The following is a 20,760-nucleotide window of genomic DNA, read 5'->3' as shown; positions in this document are numbered from 1 at the left end:
AGCTTTTATTGCTCTATCCACACAGATCAGCGCTTCCCAATTCTGGGTCACATCCACTGAAGCACACAGATGTGTTATTTACATACCAAAAAAGCCATAGCATTAAATCAGGGAGTTGGTCACAGCTTCAGAAGGGGGATCGTTTTCCTTATGTGGAAATCAGGAAATGGCTTCCTACTAGATCTTGATCAAAGCAGGACATTTTTATTGACTTGTTTTAAGACATTTTACACCCCACCTTCCGCCAGAGGAAATTCCAGATGGCAAAGTCTTGAGAGGCTCCACATGCCAGTGCTCAAGAATCTGAGCTGGCCCCCACCCAGCTGACCAGCCATTAAGGCCACCTGACTGCCTCTTTCCTAAGAAGAACACAAAAACAGACGGGCAAAAGATGGGCTTGTAATGGAATAGGTTGGCGTTCTTAGATGTGTTAGTCTTAATGCAGAACAGGGATCAGACTCGGGTAGAACAAAAAGTCAGTCCTTGGCATCCCACAGTATTGCATACACTGACTGGCAGCGCTTCTGATGGGGGGGGGTGTCACACAGGTTTTTCTCAGCCCCACCTGGAAAACTTCCACAGCTGCACTAAAAAGACAATGAACCACGTATATGAACCAACCTGGACCTTGCAATCATAATCCAAGGCCCTTCTTCATGTGCCCCCTCCACAGGAGATCCAGAGAGTGGCAAAATGAGAATGGGCCTTTTCGGTGGTGGCTCTTTGTTATTTGAAACAAAGAACAAATGCATGCCTTAATACATACCAAAAAAGTATTAAAACATTGCACCCCCTCAAAAAGGCCATAGGTAGTAGTCCCAAGCCAAAGGCCTGGTTAAAATGGAATGCTTTTATCTGTAATGATGACATCGGGTGAGCCTCCCCAGAGAGAGCAAGTTTTCTGAAGGACGGTGGGAGCCCTGCTGCTTGTATCCAGTTGAGAAGGGTGGTGCAATCAACTGGATGGAATTGCAATTAGGGTTTTGTTACAGAGAACTCGCTAGCAGGGCATGAATGGGGTCCTCTGCACCTGGCATTTGAATGCATTCCTTACACAAGTAACCTCCATTCCTTCAGTTCCATGTCACCTCCTCATCTGTTGCTTGGGTGGAATTATTATTGCAGGATATACAAAGGAAGCAGCCTTATACCCAGCCAGACCATTGATCCCATCTAGCTCAGTATTGCCCACACAGACTGGCAGCAGCTCTTCAGGTTTTGCGGATTCTCAGCCCCACCCTCAGCATTAAAAGCAGATCTTCTAATACTGTGCTACACACGCCCCTCAACTTGGGATGTAGGAGTTTTCTACTGCATTTAAAAGATGGAGATGGTCTCTCTTTGCAAACGTGGCTTAATGGAGAACAACCTGATTCATGAGAGAAACGGAAAGATGAACCTGAAGAGAGAGGTGTTTGAGCCAGGCGGCAGAGAGAGCAGCAAGGTGCCTCAACATTCTGACGGAACATCAAGAATAAGGAGGAAGACCATAACCAGACACTGGAGAGACCTGTCAGGAGTAAGCATGGACCAATGGTACCAAATAGTATGGGAAGCAGCCTTACTAGAAAAATTAACAAATAAACTGAAACTGACACGGAGACAAACAGAAGAAGAAGAGTTTGAAGAAGAGTTTGGATTTGATATCCCCCTTTATCACTACCCGAAGGAGTCTCAAAGCGGCTAACATTCTCCTTTCCCTTCCTCCCCCACAACAAACACTCTGTGAGGTGAGTGGGGCTGAGAGACTTCAGAGACTTGTGCCTAGCGCAAGGTCACCCAGCAGCTGCATGTGGAGGAGCGGGGAAGCGAACCCAGTTCCCCAGATTACGAATCTACTGCTCTTAACCACTACAGCACACTGACACCTTTACCCCGGTATGGCTCTCCTTTATCACATACACAGCCCAACAAGACAATGACAACAATCCACCAACAGTATACAAATCAATATGGCTAACCTGACCCAAAAACACCCACCCACCCCACTCACACATCAAAACAAAGATTACCACAGCCAATCACAAACAAGGCCAACACCAACCTCTCTCACCACCAAAGGAATACAAGTGAACAGCAGAGAACCTGCACAAGCAACGCTGACACCAAACCCTACATACATTAAGCAAAATAGAAACATTGCCACCCCATCCCATCCCTCTCCCCCTTTTCTTCCTAATGTCTCAACAAATGAAACTGATTTGTAAAAATGTTACATGGAAAAAATACAAGAGAGAGACATTATACATACTTTCGTAAATCAAGAAAATCTTTAATAAAAATACAAAAAAAAGAATAATGAGGAACAACGCCCAGAGACCAGGTAAGTGGGTTGCCAAGCAAACAACATCCCACCCCTCACTTAAATGTCACAAACCAGAGGGGGTTTTTTAAAAAAAACAACAGTCAAACGGTATATAATACACTTTGTTAAATGAATAAAAGGGGGCTCCCAGGGGCATCCCACCAAACTTGAGACACAGCATTTTATGGGGGATGGGGGGTGAAGAGGAATCGCTGCTTCACACGTTGCGGGAAGGAATCCCTGGCTCAGCAAGAACCTCCTTGACCGATAATTTACAGCCTCCCCAGTTTGCCATTCTCAAAGCTGCAATGCTTAGCCTCATTTTTAACTTTTGAGCTATTGCTTGTTTTTCTCCTTCACCTCAACTTTGCTTTGTGGGATTTCACCTGCCGTGTTGTTGAAGAGCTATGTGGGACCCAAAAGCTTGCACACTAATAACAACCAAGGCTGACGTGCAATTATTATTCATTAGAAACGGGGGCTCCCCCCTTTTTTTGCAAGGCATCTTGCAGCAGTAAATTTAAAATTGTAAGGTATTCCGTCTACAATAGACCAAGATTTTTCTTCACCGAATATGGAAAGCAGTGCCGTTTGTGGGCTTGGCATAATCTGTTGGTTTGCTCTTGCCCTGCCTGTTTTTTTCTAATACGTTGGAAACTCGGTACCAGCGACTGCGGTCTCTTGATTTGATGGGATGGCTGACAGCAGGAAGAAGGAAGGCATGTGATGGTGCTAGTGGGACTGACAGCTTTACTGTGGGCTAGGGCAGCTTTGTTAATCCTGCTGCTGCAAGAAAGAAACTTCACTGCCTGCTATACACCCATCACTCTGGAAACAATGATACTTTCATATGGCAAACAAAGGCGCTGCGCCTCAGTGGGATCTGAGTGTGGTTTTCTTACCGCTATTGCTGCATTTGCTTTACATCGTATTATTAAATTATGATGATTATTTAAATAGTATTGATCTAAGTAGCTGATAACCGTATCGATTTCAAAAAAAAAAAAAAGCAGGAAGGTGTAGCAATAAAACTGCTAAACTAAACAGGGTCCGGTATGGTTTCAAGCTGGGTAAGGGACCTTGAGATCCCTCCCAGCTCTACAGCTCTGTGATTCGATGACCCCCCCCCCCTTAATTCGAATCGGGTGCTGCGCCGGATGAGCCGCTTGGGCAGCGCCGCTTTCGAGCTGAAGGAGAGGGGCGGGGCGTCACCAGTCGCCCCGCCTTCTTTATTAGCATATCTCCCGCCCGTCCCATCCCGCAGCCGCCGCGCTGACGTCACGACGTCCCTGCTCGGACCAAGATGGCGGCGCTTTGGCTCCTCTCTGCCCCTCCTGTGCCTGGGCTGGGCGCGATATAAGAAGGGAGGGAAGAGCGCAGAGCCGAGGTAAGCGGGTGAGGGGCGTTTAAAAGTGCCCGTTGTTGGCAGGGTGGGGGAAAGTAGTGCTTCCCCAGTTGTGGTTTGTTTCCCCAAGTTTCCGCTATCCCATAATAAGAGGGAGACCACGGGCTATTGGGGGTGGGGGAAGAGGCAGTGAAAACCCCCTTCTTTGTTGGTCGCCTGCTTATTAATTAAACTGAACTGGCAGTTTGCCATCTGTAGCCTTCCTTTAGCCTGAATGTCAATACCGCCCCCCCACGCCTTCCTTTCATTTCAGTCATTAACCCTCCAATACAGCCCATTTCCCCCCCCCCGATATTTTTTTGGGGTGCTCTGCAGTGGATAAGGCCAGTGGATAAGGATGATGGGAGTTGTAGTCTGACAGCCCCTCCCCCGCCCCCTGCACTAGTTTATCTCCAAGTGTTTTTACACAGAAGGAGGGGGGGCGCCTTACTCCTGCTCAGAGATGTTGCTTTTTTGTTTTTCTTCTTATGATCAGGCTTGCAGGGACCTTTTCGTTTGGGGAGTGATTTGGCTTTGCTATTTGCGTTCTGCCCCCTGATGTTTCGAGAGAGGGGAGTGTTAATAATTGGTATAATATTAACACTGGTTGGGCTCTGCTCGCCAATTATCTTCCCTGCAAATGAGCATTGAAGTTTTGCTGTGGACACATAATTTGCTTTGTTTTCATTTTTAGCTGAAAAGTTATGGGAGGAAAGACAGACAGTCACAGTGCTGCTCATTTAATCTATTTTTATGCTGTTGTTTGGGTCTGGGGTATGAAGGAACCAATTTTTTCAGATGTTAATGCAGTTGACTAAATAATTCAGTTTGTGCCCAGAGCCCACACCCTCTAATTATTATTATTATTATTATTATTATTATTATTATTATTATTATTATTATTATCTTTATTATATTTATTTCCAACTCTTTTCCCAGACCAGGACTCGAGGCTCCTTACACAATTAAAGCAACACCCCTCTGCATTATTTGTTATTTATTAATAAATATTATTGCTCTTTATTAAATTCATATACTGCCCCAGCCCTTCATCAGTAGACCACAGGGCTGTTTACAACATACAACACAAATGTCATAAAGCAGTATCTGTGGAACTTGGGAAAAAAGCAATTACATAAATACAATTATAATAAGGAATACATAAGTGTTTTGTTCTCTACCCCTGCCTGATTGCCAAGATGAGCAGCCTACCTCTCATTGTACGTAGCTTGGATTTCAATGTTTCTGTTACAATCACAGAATGTTACAATTACCCAAGAGGTTCATCTAGTCCAAGGTTTCCCAAACTTGAGTCTCCAGCTGTTTTGGACTACAATTTCCATCACCCCTGACAGCTGGTTCTACTAGGTAGGGTTGATGGGAGTTGTAGTCAAAAAAAACCAGCTGGAGACCCAGGTTTGGGAAACCCTGATCGAGTCCAACGCTCCACAATGCATGAATCCTAGCTAAAGAATCCCTGATCCTTCTACTCCTGCACTTTGTTTGTCTCCCACAGCAGACCATGGAGGGCTCCTTTGTCCAGCACAGTGTGCGTGTCCTGCAGGAACTCAACAAGCAGCGGGAGAGTGGGCAGTACTGCGATGCCACCCTGGCAGTGGGCAGCTTGGTGTTCAAGGCGCACTGGAGTGTCTTGGCGTGCTGCAGCTCCTTCTTCCGGAGCATGTACGACGGAGCTTCCAGCAGAATCATCCTGCCAGAGACCTTTGTGGAGATCTTCACGCCCCTCCTCGACTTCTTCTACACAGGCCACTTGGCCATCACTGCGGAGAACTGGGAGAAACTTCTCGAGGCGGCCAAGGAACTCTGCATCCCAGAGGCAGTCAGGCTTTGCCAGGCGTTCAAGCCTGGGTGCTTGGACGGCGGCGACCAGAATGGCCCGTTTCCGCTCGCACAGGACCTTGGGGGTCGCTCCGAAGCGCTAGCCGAGACGCGGGGAGAACCAGCCCTTGGTGGCGCTGTGCCCCCAGGTGACACTGCTCGAGAAGCCAGCCCGAGCCCCTGTATCCGGGGCAGCAAAGTGGCCCAGGGCCAAAGAGAGAGCCCCTGTCTCCTTCGGGGAAGGCTGAAAAGGTCCCCCAAAACAATAGCGCTGAGCAATGCAGGTGAAGTAAAGAGCGCCCCGGAATGTAAGGAGCTCCTAAAAAGGCCACTGAAAAGAGGAGCCGCCGAGGATGCGGGCGCCAATCATGAGGTGGCGTGTGGAGTCATGTGCTAACAGAAAGGGGTTGCCTTTGTCCGCGACAAGCCCCGCCCCGGTTTGAGAATAAAGGCGCCTTAAAGCAGCGAGCAATGTTGGTGGGGACAAAGCAGCAGAACGCCTTTGCTGCTTGTCTTAATGTGGGAGCAGGGGGAGGATGGGTTGGGACCTGCACCAAGGGGCTGGGTGTCTCTGGGGTGGGGGAATTCAAGATCTCTGGGGTTACTGCATGTTCTGGCATTTAGGGACTCACAGCTGTGGGGGAAGCAATTTGGGGTCCTTGGGGAAGCCTTTCCTGTTGTGCAGAACAACTTTGCAGAGGATCCTGGGATACGCCCTGGCATGCATGTTCAGTTTTCAGAGGGCCTCAAGGCAAGAGTATGTTCAGGAAGGTAGTCAAGTCTGTCTTGCACTTGTACATGTTACAGGAGGATTGGTAAACTGTGTTCCATTTAGTTTGTCCATCATTGCCAGTTTTTAAGGCATGGAACTAATAAGCTTCCATAGATGTTTTCCGTAATTCAAATTGGCAAACTTCTGCACCTCCAGAAAGCAGCTGAGGAATCTGGTTTGTGCTGCAGTGAACCCAAATGTACGTATGTGGTTACTCAGATCAGAAATGCCTATGGTGGTAGGGCATGTCAGTTTAGGGAGTGTTTCTTCAATTATTGCTAATTTCTTCAGTGAGGGGTCTTAAAAATATGTTTTTGGGTGTGAAGATTTCAAATCTGATGTTTTTGTGATTGGACAACATTGAGCTTGATAAGTCCATGCCTAATGAAGAAGCACATAAACTGCTTTTGGAAAACTAAAGAAGTTTAATTCTACCTTCCAAAAATGTCATAATGTTAAAATATATATATATATTAACATATAATGTAACTGCAAGTACTTGGCAGTCATTTTTAATGATTTCCTTGCAAACACACATTTTACTTAACAAGCAAAACTAAATTGTATTAATTTAACCAAAACATCTTGCTGTTACAACTTTTTAGCACCCCTCATTTTTGGAATTTGAAAGTTGAAAAATTCAAGACGCTTTACTATGGTAGACTATCTTCCAACAACCTGGAATGGCCCAGGAAGTTTGTAGTTAGTAACCACAGGTGTTCAGTTAGTCTGGTCTTTGTGCAGCTCTCCAGCTTATCTGAGAAATCACAAGGACTAGAGACTTAACTATTCAAAAATGCAAGTTTTTGAGATTTACAAGAGCCTGAAAGTTGTGTACATTAAACATCCTTGACTTGATTCATGGGGATTTTGATAGGGCTATACACAGTGTTTCTGGGTGGGTGGGATCTTTCATAGTATTTTTTTCTGTATGTATAAATAGGCGTAGTGGCTGTAGGAAAACTATTATTTCCTTGTTTCCCATCTGCTAATTTTAATAATACTGAACAATGACAAAATCACGCTAGATGGATGAGTCACAAATTCATCCCAGCTTGTACTTAGAGCTTTGTTAGAGTCAGTGATTCGTGCATGTTGCAGTTTTTATGATGCAGAATTTGAATTGCAAAATCCTCATTTCATTTACCTTTCTTTTTGTTAAAGCACCAAATAAATCCAGTGAGGCATGGTGCAGATTCACATGTTATAACAGCAGATCTACGCAGGCCTGTTGTTTCCAAAGCAGCACACATCCATGTGCAGGCAATGCAGAAATATCACATATGTCAACAGGCATCAACAAAACTGTGCACTTTGTCCCAGTACAGCACGAACTAATAAAAGCAACTCAGAAATAACTAACAGCTCTGGTTTCAAGGCCTGGCTGCTGTTAGTGCTCCAAAACCTGCAGATGGGGGTCATACTGAAGTAGCAAGCTCCCTCTCTCTCACATACACACAGTGCAGGTTTGAGCTGTGAGTCTTTTTGTAAACAAAGAGCTTCTGAATCTTCAAAGCCCAGTTTGTGTTCTTGTTTGTCCCAAAGGCCAGGTTTTTCTAACAAAATGCTAAAAATGTTTTACTGCTTCTGAAAGTCACAATGGGTAGCGGGATATTAGAGAAGAAACCTAATTGTAGTTCTGTGTAGAATGGTGGAAGGATTGGTTTGGCCTACCCAGTCAAGCTGCCTCTGCAAGATTGAGAGCTGCCTGTTGGGATTCTAGGTTCAGGCAGCTGTTCTGAGAAACTGAACAGAATAAGCATCTTGTCAGGAAGTGGGCGGGGGGCTGCCTTGGATTTTGGGGGAGGCCAGGGGAAAGACAAGGCCAGTTCATCCATCCCATAGTAGTTTGGTTGTGTGTTGTGTACTTGAAAAAGGTGGAGCTTAGTCTAAATATTGGGAAACTCACAGGTCACTCATCAAATACTGTCAGTTAACAGTCCACTGTCTGATAGTAACAGTCCAGATAATTCCAGGGATGGTGAAAATGTATTTGTGTGGGTGGCAGCCAGTCTATTTAATGGAACTGATAGAGCTGGTGATATGAGGACTGTGTGCTCACAGGGGTCTTGGGGACCCCTCTGCATATTTGTGTACACCTGAAAATGTGTAAGGTGCAATGATCAAATTCAGCAGCTCCTTCTCAAGTCTACACTCCATTGCTAAACCAGGTTTGACCTGTGTAAAGGGTGAAATAGTCTAGCTATGTTTGTATAGCAGCTTCCCCCAGCCTCATGCCCTCCAGAATTTTTGGCTACAACTCCCATCCGTCCCGGTGTTGTGGTCCAAAACACCCAGAAAGCATCAAAGTACCTTTGTCTTAGAGCTGCTGTGTGAGTTTAAAATTTCATTTTAAACAACATTTACGATGGTTTGGGCAATTCCTCAGGTCATGGGATAAAGTAAAGGAGAATGATTGAATCTCCTGAACTTGTTTCACCTGCGCCTCTTATTTGTACTATGTGATTAGGCTACAAATAACACTTGATGACAATAGAACTTTTACCTGGAACGCTTAACTAATTGGCAGGATTGAAATTAGCATATAGTTAGTTCCTTTCTTTCAGTTGTACTAAATGAACGTTTTACATACTTGACCATCATATATGGCCAAGCTTTTTTTTTTAACTGGTCAAGTGGCTAGCCTTGTGATAGATTCTGTTTATTGTAGTACACAAAGTTGTGTTTGGGTGGGTGTGTAGAAGTTACTGCCCTGTTTTTCTCACAGCGGGAAACGCAGGAGGCTCCCGGCTCAAATGACCTGACCGCCGAAGATGAAGGAGGAGGGAGCAAGGAAAGGGATGAGGATTACATTCCCGGGAAGAAGAGCGTGAGGACCAAAAGGAGAACTCACCTGTCCAGGAAGCCCAGCAGCTCCAAAACTGCTGGGAACAGCGGCATGCTGGAAGCCGGGGTGCTGGGAAGCCGCAGGGGTGCGACGGGACCAGTCGAATGCCCCACTTGCCACAAGTCCTTTCTCAGCAAGTACTATCTCAAGGTTCACAACAGGCAAGTTTGCATGCCTTGCGCTGGGGAGGGTGTCATGCTCATAAAGATACAGGCTGCCTGTTTTGCCCCAAAAACCAGCTTGTGAATTGAGGCACGGTTGGCTCCTTGCCCGGCATTTGGAGCAGGAATGGGCAGACTCCAAACTTGGTTTCTTATTGGAAGCCAGAGAGCCCAGGTGCAAAACTTAGGAGTCCAGGACAGGTGCCTTTGAGCACATTCTGCGTGGAGGGATTTTTTTCGGGACCAGAATTGGACTGAACTCATTCTTCTCAGACAGAAGTCTACTTCTGGTTAATCCAGACTTTATTTGTTTCAAATTTAGCTGTGGAGTGGGGAAGGAAGATATCTGTTGGTATTGTTAAACAATTGGGAGTCACAAACTCCTGACAGTCAACTGCTGCTGTTGCTGCTGTTTTATGCTATTTTATTTTAATGTATTTATATCCTGCCTATCTGAAGGCAGCTTCCAACATTTAAAAGCATCATTGCAAAATACAAAGTAGTTAAAACTAAGTAATTAAAAACAGTAGCTAAAATACATCAAAACACATTTAGAACCAGCAATTGAAAATGCAGTTTGCCTGATAGCAGTCCAAATCACCCAGATCAGAAGACCCTGATCTACTTTCTGCTGGTACCTGGTTTAAAGTGAGTGCCCTTGGGAGGCCAGAGCACAACAGTGCCCCACCTGCCTTGCAGGACTACTTGCAGTGGGCCAGTCTGTTTTCTCTCTCTCTCTCTCTATATATATATATATATATATAAGAAATCATTGTAACCTGCAGGAAGCACACTGGTGAGAAGCCCTTTGAATGTTCAAAGTGCGGAAAATGCTACTTCCGGAAGGAGAACCTGCTAGAGCACGAAGCCAGGAACTGCATGAACCGTTCAGAGCAGGTATTATGGGAAGGAGGGGGTTACAGCTGGAAAACACACAGAGACACTCTTGCAGTGCTGTTGGAGGAACAGCCCTGATGTACTGGGTGGGTGGAGGCTGTTATGGTGCCCAAGAGAGAGGGCTGAGTTGAGATGTAGAAGACCCGGGTTCAAATCCTGTCTCGCCCACCAGGGAGCTGACACTGACACAGCCTGTCAGCATTGAGCTGCAAACGCACCAGCCAGAGATGGCAGCCCCAGGCCCTGTCTGGAGAGGGGTGACTTAAGGATTTGTGCCTGCATTGAGTCAGGACAAAAAGGGGCTGTTTGGGGTTGGGTGATGGCTAGAAGAGGAGCAATGCGGCCGCCTTCTCATTCTACAGTGCAGTCTCATGTGGCTGTCCGCTAATCAAAAGACACAGAGGCTGGAAGCCACAGGAGGGGAGAGTGCTGGCCTTGGGTTTGAATCCTGCTTGTGGTTTTCCCCCTGGGGCATCTAGTTGCTCCCTGTGATGCTGGACTAGATGGGTGAGTGGCCTGATCCAGCAGGGCTGTTCTTAAATTTCTCTGCCTGCTTCCTGAAGCAGCAGCGTCTCTGGCTGCGTTTCTTGAACATGTAGGTTTGCTCACTCTCCTTGGAGTTGACAGTTCTATGCAGGGCTCTCTCTCCCCCTCCCCTCCTCCCAGCCCCCTGAATGTCCTTTTCCCTTTTCTGTCCAGGTTTTCACCTGCTCTGTCTGTCAAGAGATGTTCAAGAGGCGGATGGAGCTCCGTGTGCACATGGTGTCCCATACGGGAGAGATGCCTTATAAGGTCAGCCTGCCTTGCCCCTGAGTCTTGCTGGCTGCCTTGTGACAGGACATTTTACTTAGAGGGAGGGGAGCGATTCACATATCCTCAACCTTCCCTTCGAAGCTACAAGGCAGCCCTGCCAGCTGGGGCTGATGGGAGTTGTGGTCCAAAACATATGGAGGGCCCCAGCTTTTGGAGGGAGGTGAAGGCTGGCATCAGGAACAGAAGCTGTACCGGAGCTACCCTGGCCAGGTGCTCAGCTAAGCACAGAGGCTTGGAGCTCAGGTTCCCCTCACCCTTCTAGGCTCAGGTCTGCTCTATGGATGGTGCTGTATCCTTTGTTATCAATGGCTACTGTAGGACTTCTGGGAACAGCCCTAATGAAGGAACAGCCTGTAAAAGGGTTAACAGAATACTTAAAAGTTACAGGGATGCTTATTAGAAAGATTTGGAAGCGTTTTGAGGGGGTTCCTAAAGAAGAATAGTTTAACCAAGTAAGGTGAAAGGTTAACAGAAAAGTTGGTTTAAGTAGAGGTCAAATGGAAAAAAGTCTCCTTTATGAGCGTACAGCAAGACTTCGTTTTATACAGTAATATTGACAGACAGGTGCTTGCAGCACAATGTGTAAGTATCCAGAATTGTAGAGTTGAAAGGGACCCCAAGGGCCATTGCGTCCCTGCAACGCCTCTTTATCAGAGTCCCACAAAACCTTAAGGATAATAATAATAATAATAAATTTTATTTATATCCCGCCCTCCCCAGCCGAAGCCGGGCTCAGGGCGGCTAACAACAATAAAACAGTACAAAGGTACAACATAAACAACATTCTAAAATCATTCATTATAAAAATTAATTAATTCAAGCCACTAGCAACCATTGGGCCAGAGCTCTGCGAAGATTGCCGAGGGAGGGAGTCAGGCTGTGCCCTGGCCAAAGGCCTGGTGGAACAGCTCTGTCTTGCAGGCCCTGCGGAAGGATGTCAAGTCCCGCAGGGCCCTGGTCTCTTGTGACAGAGTGTTCCACCAGATCGGAGCCACAGCCGAAAAAGCCCTGGCTCTAGTTGAGGCCAGCCTAACTTCTCTGTGGCCTGGGACCTTCAAGATGTTTTTATTTGAAGACCGTAGGTTTCTCTGTGGGGCATACCAGGAGAGGCGGTCCCGTAGGTACGAGGGTCCTAGGCCATATAGGGCTTTAAAGGTTAAAACCAGCACCTTAAACCTGATCCTGTACTCCACCGGGAGCCAGTGCAGCTGGTATAGCACCGGGTGAATGTGATCTCGCAGCGAAGACCTCGTAAGGAGTCTCGCTGCAGCATTCTGCACCCGCTGGAGTTTCTGGGTCAGTCTCAAGGGCAGCCCCACGTAGAGCGAGTTACAATAATCCAGTCTGGAGGTGACCGTCGCGTGGATCACAGTGGCTAGGTCAGGGCGAGAGAGGTAAGGAGCCAACTGCTTAGCTTGGCGGAGATGGAAAAATGCCGCCTTTGTTATAGCTGCAATCTGCGCCTCCATGGAAAGGGAGGTGTCGAAGATTACACCCAAACTCTTAACGGACGGTGCTGGCACTAATTGCGCCCCCGCAAGAGATGGGAGTTGCCCCCCCAATCCCATATCGCCCCGTCCCAGCCACAGGACCTCTGTCTTCGAAGGATTTAGCTTCAACTGGCTCCCACGTAACCATCCAGCCACAGCTTCCAAACATCTGGTCAGTGTGTCTGGGGCCGAGTCAGGATGGCCATCCATCAACAGATAGAGTTGGGTGTCATCGGCATACTGATGACAACCCAGCCCAAAACTCCGAACAAGCTGGGCGAGGGGGCGCATAAAGATGTTGAAAAGCATCGGGGAGAGTATCGCGCCCTGAGGTACTCCACACACCAAGGAGTGGCGCGATGACAATTCCCCCCCAAGCGCCACCCTCTGTCCCCGACCAGAGAGAAACGAGCGCAGCCATTGAAGGACTGTGCCCTGGATCCCCACATCGGTAAGGCGGTGGTCCAAAAGTTCGTGATCGACCATGTCGAAAGCTGCTGATAGATCTAGAAGAATCAGCAGCCCTGACCCGCCTCGATCCAGCTGTCTACGAAGGTCATCTGTTAGGGCGACCAGAGCCGTCTCGGTCCCATGACCAGCGCGGAAGCCAGACTGGAATGGATCCAGAGCCAATGTTTCATCCAGAAACCCACCAAGCTGTTCAGCAACCGCTCTCTCAATCACCTTACCCAGGAACGGAAGATTCGAAACCGGGCGGTAATTGGATAGATCTAAAGGATCTAATGATGTTTTCTTTAAGAGCGGGCGCACCACTGCCTCCTTCAGTTCCCTGGGAATGTCCCCGTGCCAAGGGACAAATTGATGATATTCCCCAGGAGGGCCCGCACCTCGTCTGGACACGCTCTAATCAGCCAAGACGGGCACGGGTCGAGAGGACAAGTGGTGGGCTTTCCAGCTCGGAGGAGTCTGTCCACATCGGCTGGGGATATCTGGTCGAAGTGGTCCAATACTGGACCCGAGGACAGTCGAGGGGCCTCTAGTTCCTTTATTGTATCCAAATTGGCAGGGAGGTCATGGCGGAGCGACAAGACCTTCTCCGCAAAAAAGCTCGCAAATGCCTCACAGCCGTGTGTCAATTTGTTATTTAAATTTGGCTGTCCCTCAAGGGACGTTAAAGACCTGATTATGCTAAATAATTGCGCTGGGCGAGAGCTAGCGGATGCAATGGAGGCCGAGAAGTATGACTTCTTAGCAGCCTTCACCGCCATCTCGTAGGTTTTCATAAAAGCCCTATAAGATGTTCTTGAGGCTCCGTCACGGGCACCCCGCCATACTCGCTCTAGCCGTCTGAGGTCCCGCTTCATTTTCCGAAGCTCCTCGGTAAACCAGGGAGCCCGGTTTCTGCGGGGTCGCAGAGGGCGCTTAGGTGCGATCTCATCGATGGCTGCCAGGAGCTGGGCATTCCAGCCCTCAACAAGCTCAGTCAATGAGTCGCCAGGGGGAGCAAGGTCCCGCAAGGCTTGGCGGAATCTCTCGGGGTCCATCAGCCTCTGCGGGCGAGCCCAAATTGGCTCGCCACCTAAGCAGGGTGGGGGTGGAAAGTCAATCCTGGCTTTCAGAGCGTAGTGATCAGACCATGGCACCTTCGTCGGAGGAGACATGATCACATCTATACCGACGCCAAAGATCAAATCCAGCGTGTGGCCTGCTTGATGTGTGGGGCCCGAAACAAACTGGGAGAGCCCTAGTGTCGCCATGGAAGACACCAGGTCCAGAGCCTGTGAGGAGGGAGTGGCATCGGCATGGATGTTGAAGTCCCCCAATACCAATAGGTTAGGGAACTCCAAGGCCCAGCCGGCCACCGCCTCCAGCAGGCCTGACAGGGTGGCTGCTGGTGCGCTAGGTGGCCGGTACACCAGCCAGACAGCCAAGCTCTCCTCGGAGCCCCACACTAGGCCAACACATTCGATGCCGGGGATCGATGGCGATGGTAGAGCCCTGAAAGGACAATCTTCCCGGATTAATAATGCCACCCCTCCCCCCCGGCCCACAGTCCGCGACTGGTGGAGGACAGAGAAACCCGGGGGCGCCATCTCTCGTAAGGTAACTGTTGCCCCTTCGCGCACCCAGGTCTCCGTCACACAAGCCAGGTCGACCCCCTGCGAGATAAAGAAATCTCGCAGGGTGGCGGTTTTATTGCCTATAGACCTGGCATTGCACAGCACCAGTGACGGAGGTGAGTAATCCTTGCTCACCCTACCCTCGTCCCTCGGGATGGGGCGCAGATTGGAAAGGGTACGAGCGTATCCATATCTCGATCCCCTTCGCCTGTAACATCTGCCCCCACCGCCATACCTCCCTCGCCCCTCCACGGTAGCAATCCCAGGCCTCATAGTGGCCTCCATTGATGGCAATTAATATTATTCTTTCGCAGCCTAGAACAATAAAACCTTAAAACAGTAAAAACAAAAAACAAAAACAACCCAGAAAACAATACAACAATACAAACAAAAACTGCAAAAATTACAAATTCATCAAAATCTAACAAATTCCCCAGCCCACCCAAACATCCATCCCACCCCATATATAGAATCGAAAAGGAAAGGAAATATTAAAAAACAAAAACAAAACAAAACATGTTAAAAAGGGCTCTGCACTCCTCCGGGTCCTCCTGGGCAGTAGCAGCATCAATGGCAACAACCATCCTTGTGAGGCCCCACCCTGGGCCAGATAGTAAGTGGCAGGAGCAGTCCTTGTGAGGCCTGTCAGGCCCTCCCTAGGCCAGGTGGTAAGTGGCAAGAAGGAGCAGGGCCCTCAGGCACTCACGCAGGAGAGTCTTCCTGGGCAGCAGAGCAGTCCTTGTAAGGCCCCAGGCCCCGCCCCAAGCCAGATGGTAAGTGGCAAGAGCAGGGCCCTCAGGCACTCACCACAGGGGAGTCTTCCTGGGCAGCAGAGCAGTCCTTGTGAGGCCCCAGGCCCCGCCCCAAGCCAGATGGTAAGTGGCAAGAGCAGGGCCCTCAGGCACTCACCACAGGGGAGTCTTCCTGGGCAGCAGAGCAGTCCTTGTGAGGCCCCAGGCCCTGCCCCAAGCCAGATGGTAAGTGGCAAGAGCAGGGCCCTCAGGCACTCACCACAGGGGAGTCTTCCTGGGCAGCAGAGCAGTCCTTGTGAGGCCCCAGGCCCCGCCCCAAGCCAGATGGTAAGTGGCAAGAGCAGGGCCCTCAGGCACTCACCACAGGGGAGTCTTCCTGGGCAGCAGAGCAGTCCTTGTGAGGCCCCAGGCCCCGCCCCAAGCCAGATGGTAAGCGGCAAGAGCAGGGCCCTCAGGCACTCACCACAGGGGAGTCTTCCTGGGCAGCAGAGCAGTCCTTGTGAGGCCCCAGGCCCCGCCCCAAGCCAGATGGTAAGTGGCAAGAGCAGGGCCCTCAGGCACTCACCACAGGGGAGTCTTCCTGGGCAGCAGAGCAGTCCTTGTGAGGCCCCAGGCCCCGCCCCAAGCCAGATGGTAAGTGGCAAGAGCAGGGCCCTCAGGCACTCACCACAGGGGAGTCTTCCTGGGCAGCAGAGCAGTCCTTGTGAGGCCCCAGGCCCCGCCCCAAGCCAGATGGTAAGTGGCAAGAGCAGGGCCCTCAGGCACTCACCACAGGATGTTACAGTAATGAACTTTGGAAGCCTACAGCCTTGATGAAAGGGGAAAAGAGAAGAAAGTAGACCTTCAGAATTATTCCAGCTCTGCACCTCACCCTATAAATACGAGGGATTATCCTTTGTTTTCGGAATCTCCATTTTTGTTTTTAACATCCTTTGTAATATGTGGGGTGTTGTTCAGATAACTGTACAGAGGGAAGGTTGGTTTTGTAAGGTGTGGTTCAGTGTGAGAAATGGCTTTTCTTTTCAAATGAAAACAAACAAAAGAATAGCAACCCTCATCCGCCACTGACCTGCGGCTCTTGTCGCCTTGTGTTCTAGTGCTCTTCCTGCATCCAGCAGTTCATGCAGAAGAAGGACCTACAGAGCCACCTCATCAAGCTACATGGGGCCCCCAAGCCACACGCGGTGAGTATCGGTGTTGGCCGAGACTTGGCAAATCGCCCTTCATGGGAAAATCTCACCTAAGCTGCAAATGTCCAGGGGACAAAGTGCTTCTAATGGATTCTTCGCCATTGAGTCTAATTTTTATTTTATATGGAAACACAGCAGCTCAGGAGAATCAGGCCTCACAGGGAGTATGTAAGTGTCTGGGTTTAGTACACTCCAAGGTTACTTTTTCATCTTCTTTGTTAAAACAAAAACTTGCAATTGCTTTGATTCTGTCATCACAACCCACACTTCCTTTCCCTTTTGCTACGTTTGTATTATTAACCCAGTAAATCGCACAGCTGCATACAATACTTTGTTACTGGCGATTACAACTTGTCATCTTTTTTTTAAAAAAGACAATCTTATTTTTCCTGAAACCTGTTTGTTACGGTAAGCCCAGTGGAAACAGGGAATGTGATTTGCTTGGGAGATGGCACCTTTCCTTACATGTGAGAATGAAGGGAAGGCCAAGCTCCAGGGGTATTAATGGGGGTAAAGGGGCAGTCTGCGAGGAATAGGTTGAGCCTGAGGCCTCCTCTGCAAGACTGCTTAGCCCGCAAGGGGCACATCCCTGACCCCAGTCCATCCTCCTCTTCCTTCTTTAGTGCTCTGCCTGCTCCAAGTGCTTCCTGTCGCGGACAGAGCTACACCTCCACGAGGCCTTCAAGCACCGCGGGGAGAAGCTGTTTGTCTGCGAGGAGTGCGGCCACAGGGCTTCAAGTCGCAACGGGTTGCAGATGCACATCAAAGCTAAGCATAGGTGTGCAGAAGTGGCCTGCTTTGTCCCTTTCCACGGAGAGCTTCCATGCCCCAGTATGCTCTAGCATTGCCCTTCCTCCTCCTGTCTCTGCAGGAACGAGCGCCCCTATGTCTGCGAGTTCTGCCAGCACGCCTTCACCCAGAAGGCCAACCTCAACATGCACCTGCGCACCCACACCGGGGAGAAGCCCTTCCAGTGTCACCTCTGCGGCAAAACCTTCCGCACGCAAGGTATGGGTACAGCCTGGCCCTTGGGGCCGTTCCCACTGAAGGGCAGAGTTGGCACAGGGCATCTGCTTAGGACTTGTGAGCCTGTCCCACCCGGGCTCTCTGGGAACCTAGAGAACCTCTCAGTCAGCAGGAGGCCTGGGCAGTATCAGGTTTTCAGCACCGTGATGTATCACCAACCAAACAGCGCAATCTGGCGATGCACAACAATGTTGAAACAGGGAAGAACAAGCTGCAGGCAGACTGGAGTGAGGGGCGCTGTGCTGGCTGGAGCCGGGGAGCCGGGATGTATCGCCAGCTCAAAAAGTCTGAAACCGGTATTGCGGTGTGAACTTCATACGGGTTTCGGACAAATTACCGATACATCTTGCAGCTCTAGTCATTAGTCAGGAAGGAATAGTGGGTGCTTTGAAAGCTATGTTTCCATTCCCATCACTTTTGCAATACAGTCTGGTGTGTGTATAGAAATATAAAGAAGGCCTCTCTTCCTGTTTGACTGGTTTTCTCTTCTGTGTGCACACATCAGCAAGCCTAGACAAGCACAACCGGACCCACACAGGCGAGCGTCCCTTCAGCTGCGAGTTTTGTGACCAAAAGTTCACCGAGAGAGGACCCCTGCTGAGGCACATTGCCAGCCGGCACCAGGAAGGGAGGCCCCACTTCTGCCAGATCTGTGGGAAGACTTTCAAAGGTAAGGGGAGGGAGTGCCGAAACAACTGAGTGAATGAGTGAAATGCTTGTTAAGAGGGGCGAAGCCTTGCTGTCGCAAAACGCGCAGTGCAAAGGCTTTTGCGTAAGATGGAACTACGCAGTTGAGGAGCACGGATCCTGCAGCTTGGCTTTTGCCAATCTGATGCCCTCCAGGTGCTGTTGTACTACAACTCCCACCAGCCCCAGGGTCTGGTATGGTCAGGGATTAGGGTCGGGGCACCATATTGTCTGCATCTGGCTTAGTGGCAGAGCACTGAGCTTTTGTATTCAAGGAGACCCCAGACTTAAGCCAAGTTAAAGAGGCCACCGAGGGTGGAACGGCTGGGCATAGATCTTGGTAGAGCTACTGTCCAAGTTGGCCAGGCTTCTGCCCTCCAGATGTTTTGGACATGGCCAGCACAGCCCCTGGGAGAAGTTGCCAGAAACATCTGGAGGAGTGGGCAGCGCTGGGCTGGATGCTGTCCTTAGGCAGCCACTTAATGGGCCCCTGGTTTTGCTTTTCCAGCTGTGGAGCAACTGCGTGTCCACGTCCGTCGGCACAAAGGGGTGAGGAAGTTCGAATGCACGGAATGTGGCTACAAGTTCACACGGCAGGTACGATGCGGCACTCGTGGTCTGGCTTACGGCACATTTAAGAAATAGGAATTTTGTGTTTGTGTTTGTGTTTGTGTGTGCATAGCTGACTCCCAGGCTCTTCAAATCCCCTCTCAATGCCTTTTCTTTCTCTTTCTTGCAATTCTTTTTTCCTTCTTCCCTCTCCCTACAGTATCTGCATTGATTCCCCCCTTCATCTGAAGAAAGGGGTGGCCTGTGGCCCTCTGTCTATTTTCATGTGGCCCTTGGCTTTTGCAAGTGCCTAGCAGAGGGGAAACTTGGGGTGGGAACTGGGGCAGGAGGTGTAAGAGAGAAGAGGGTGGCTATGTTCACTTTTCTTTTGGGTCCCTGCCCGACACTTATATGCGGCCCCCAAGAGATTATCCTTCACGGAGTGTGGCCCTCGGCAGGAAGAAGAAAAGAGAATTCTCCTCTGCCTTAGGATGACTAAACACTTTCAAAAGTGACCCCCTTCAGAGCCACTGGACCTCCATAAAGCACTCTCAGTTGTCCAGAGACCTTCACACATTTTGTCATCCTCACCCCAAACCCGTAAGGTCTCCCTCTGTTGCAGATGCATGGCTGAGGAGGACTTGCCTGAGGCAACCCAGCTCAGCCCCTGCCTTGCCTCAGCCCCTGCCTTGCCTCAGCCCCTGCCTTGCCTCAGCCCCTGCCTTGCCCAGGAGTGAATCTGTTACCGCCGGAAAGGGCCCTTAGCTGCTCTTCCCTGCTTCCATTTGTGGGCTCTGGGTTCCGACATGCCAACCGTCTCTCCTCTTGCTCTCTCTCGAAGGCCCACTTGAGGCGCCACATGGAGATCCACGACCGGGTGGAGAACTACAACCCCCGCCAGAGGAAGCTGCGGAACCTGATCATCGAGGACGAGAAGGCCGTGGTGGTGGCCCTGCAGCCCCCTCATGCTCTGGAGGGGGGCTCTGCCGAGGAGGTCGTGGCGGAGTCGCTCGCCCACGGCTCCCTGAGCGAGGAGCTCCCTGTACAGAGACTCTCTTCGAACGAGAACTTTGGTCCCCCGGATGTGATCGAACAGTCGCTGATCATTACCATCCCAGATGACTGTGAGACGTAGCGTTGTGCCCCTATTGTAAAGCCCCATCCCCAATAAAGGAGAGTAATTAAAAAAGAAAACCTGAACTTCAATTACATCCGTACGCTGAACATAATGCAATGTGTAATAATGGCCCAGGTGCCGCTAAAATTTCTACATTAGGACCTTCTCTCGCTCAGCTGACAGAACCTCTACTCCCTTCCTCTTCTGGAGTGGAGTGAAAAAGAATCGGTCACCCCCACAGCTCGAACCATTGTTGATCCAATTGCCTGGGACGGGAAAATGGTGTGGGGGGTGTTATTTCCTCATCAGCCATGAGCCCCTGGAGTTCTTTGTGTGTGGATTAGGTTTCTCTGACCTTACTCCCGTCAAGGGATGGGGGAGAAACTTGATTCAGTTCACACTAATCTGATCTGTACTTTATGAAACGATACAGAAACTGAAATCCAGCTGGCCTCGGATATCCCCACTCTTCCAAATCTTGCAGTGCAGTTCTCCAGCCAAGCAGTGTGTTCAAAAATGCATATATTAATGAAAATAACTTGCAGAAGTGCATTATACAGTGGTACCCTGGGTTACATACGCTTCAGGTTACAGACTCCACTAATCCAGAAATAGTACCTCGGGTTAAGAACTTTGCTTCAGGATGAGAACAGAAATCGTGCTCTGGTGGCGCGGCAGCAGCAGGAGGCCCCATTAGCTAAAGTGGTGCTTCAGGTTAAGAACAGTTTCAGGTTAAGAACAGACCTCCAGAACGAATTAAGTACTTAACCCAAGGTACCACTGTATAAGGGAAATCATTTTGCAGGAAAACATGTATCTTAGCAAAATGCATACAAAGAAGTGTACACG

At 49.4% G+C, this 20,760-nt stretch overlaps 1 protein-coding gene across 3 annotated transcripts; it reads left to right on the top strand.

The window, feature by feature from the left end:
- The first annotated feature begins 3,557 nt into the window (after positions 1-3,557).
- Positions 3,558-19,988, top strand: ZBTB48 (zinc finger and BTB domain containing 48). Of its 3 annotated transcripts, none has more exons than XM_082230043.1 (11): positions 3,558-3,692; positions 5,206-5,901; positions 9,029-9,313; positions 10,099-10,206; positions 10,906-10,998; positions 16,440-16,526; positions 17,156-17,310; positions 17,404-17,540; positions 18,064-18,228; positions 18,754-18,842; positions 19,636-19,988. In XM_082230043.1, the coding sequence occupies exons 2-11, from the start codon at positions 5,212-5,214 to the stop codon at positions 19,927-19,929; spliced, it is 2,103 nt and encodes a 700-aa protein (XP_082086169.1). In that variant the 5' UTR covers positions 3,558-3,692; positions 5,206-5,211; the 3' UTR covers positions 19,930-19,988. The 3 variants fall into 3 exon arrangements, with proteins under 3 accessions (XP_082086169.1, XP_082086171.1, XP_082086170.1); XM_082230045.1 differs by having other exon boundaries at positions 5,206-5,913; positions 9,044-9,313; XM_082230044.1 differs by having other exon boundaries at positions 3,560-3,692; positions 5,209-5,901.
- The last annotated feature ends 772 nt before the right edge of the window (positions 19,989-20,760 follow it).

The sequence above is a fragment of the Podarcis vaucheri genome, assembly GCF_965113315.1.
Source record: "Podarcis vaucheri genome assembly, chromosome: 7".
In the NCBI taxonomy this organism is placed as follows: domain Eukaryota; kingdom Metazoa; phylum Chordata; class Lepidosauria; order Squamata; family Lacertidae; genus Podarcis; species Podarcis vaucheri.
Note: the sequence above shows the minus strand (reverse complement) of the source record. Positions and strands in the feature narration are given on the sequence as shown.

Bases quoted from the DNA above. Each gene is read 5' to 3' on its own strand.
- ZBTB48 (XM_082230043.1), top strand. From the start codon at position 5,212: ATGGAGGGCTCCTTTGTCCAGCACAGTGTGCGTGTCCTGCAGGAACTC. The intron at 17,541-18,063 runs GTATGGGTACAG...TGCACACATCAG, and splicing joins CAAAACCTTCCGCACGCAAG to CAAGCCTAGACAAGCACAAC. The intron at 18,843-19,635 runs GTACGATGCGGC...TCTCTCTCGAAG, and splicing joins GCTACAAGTTCACACGGCAG to GCCCACTTGAGGCGCCACAT.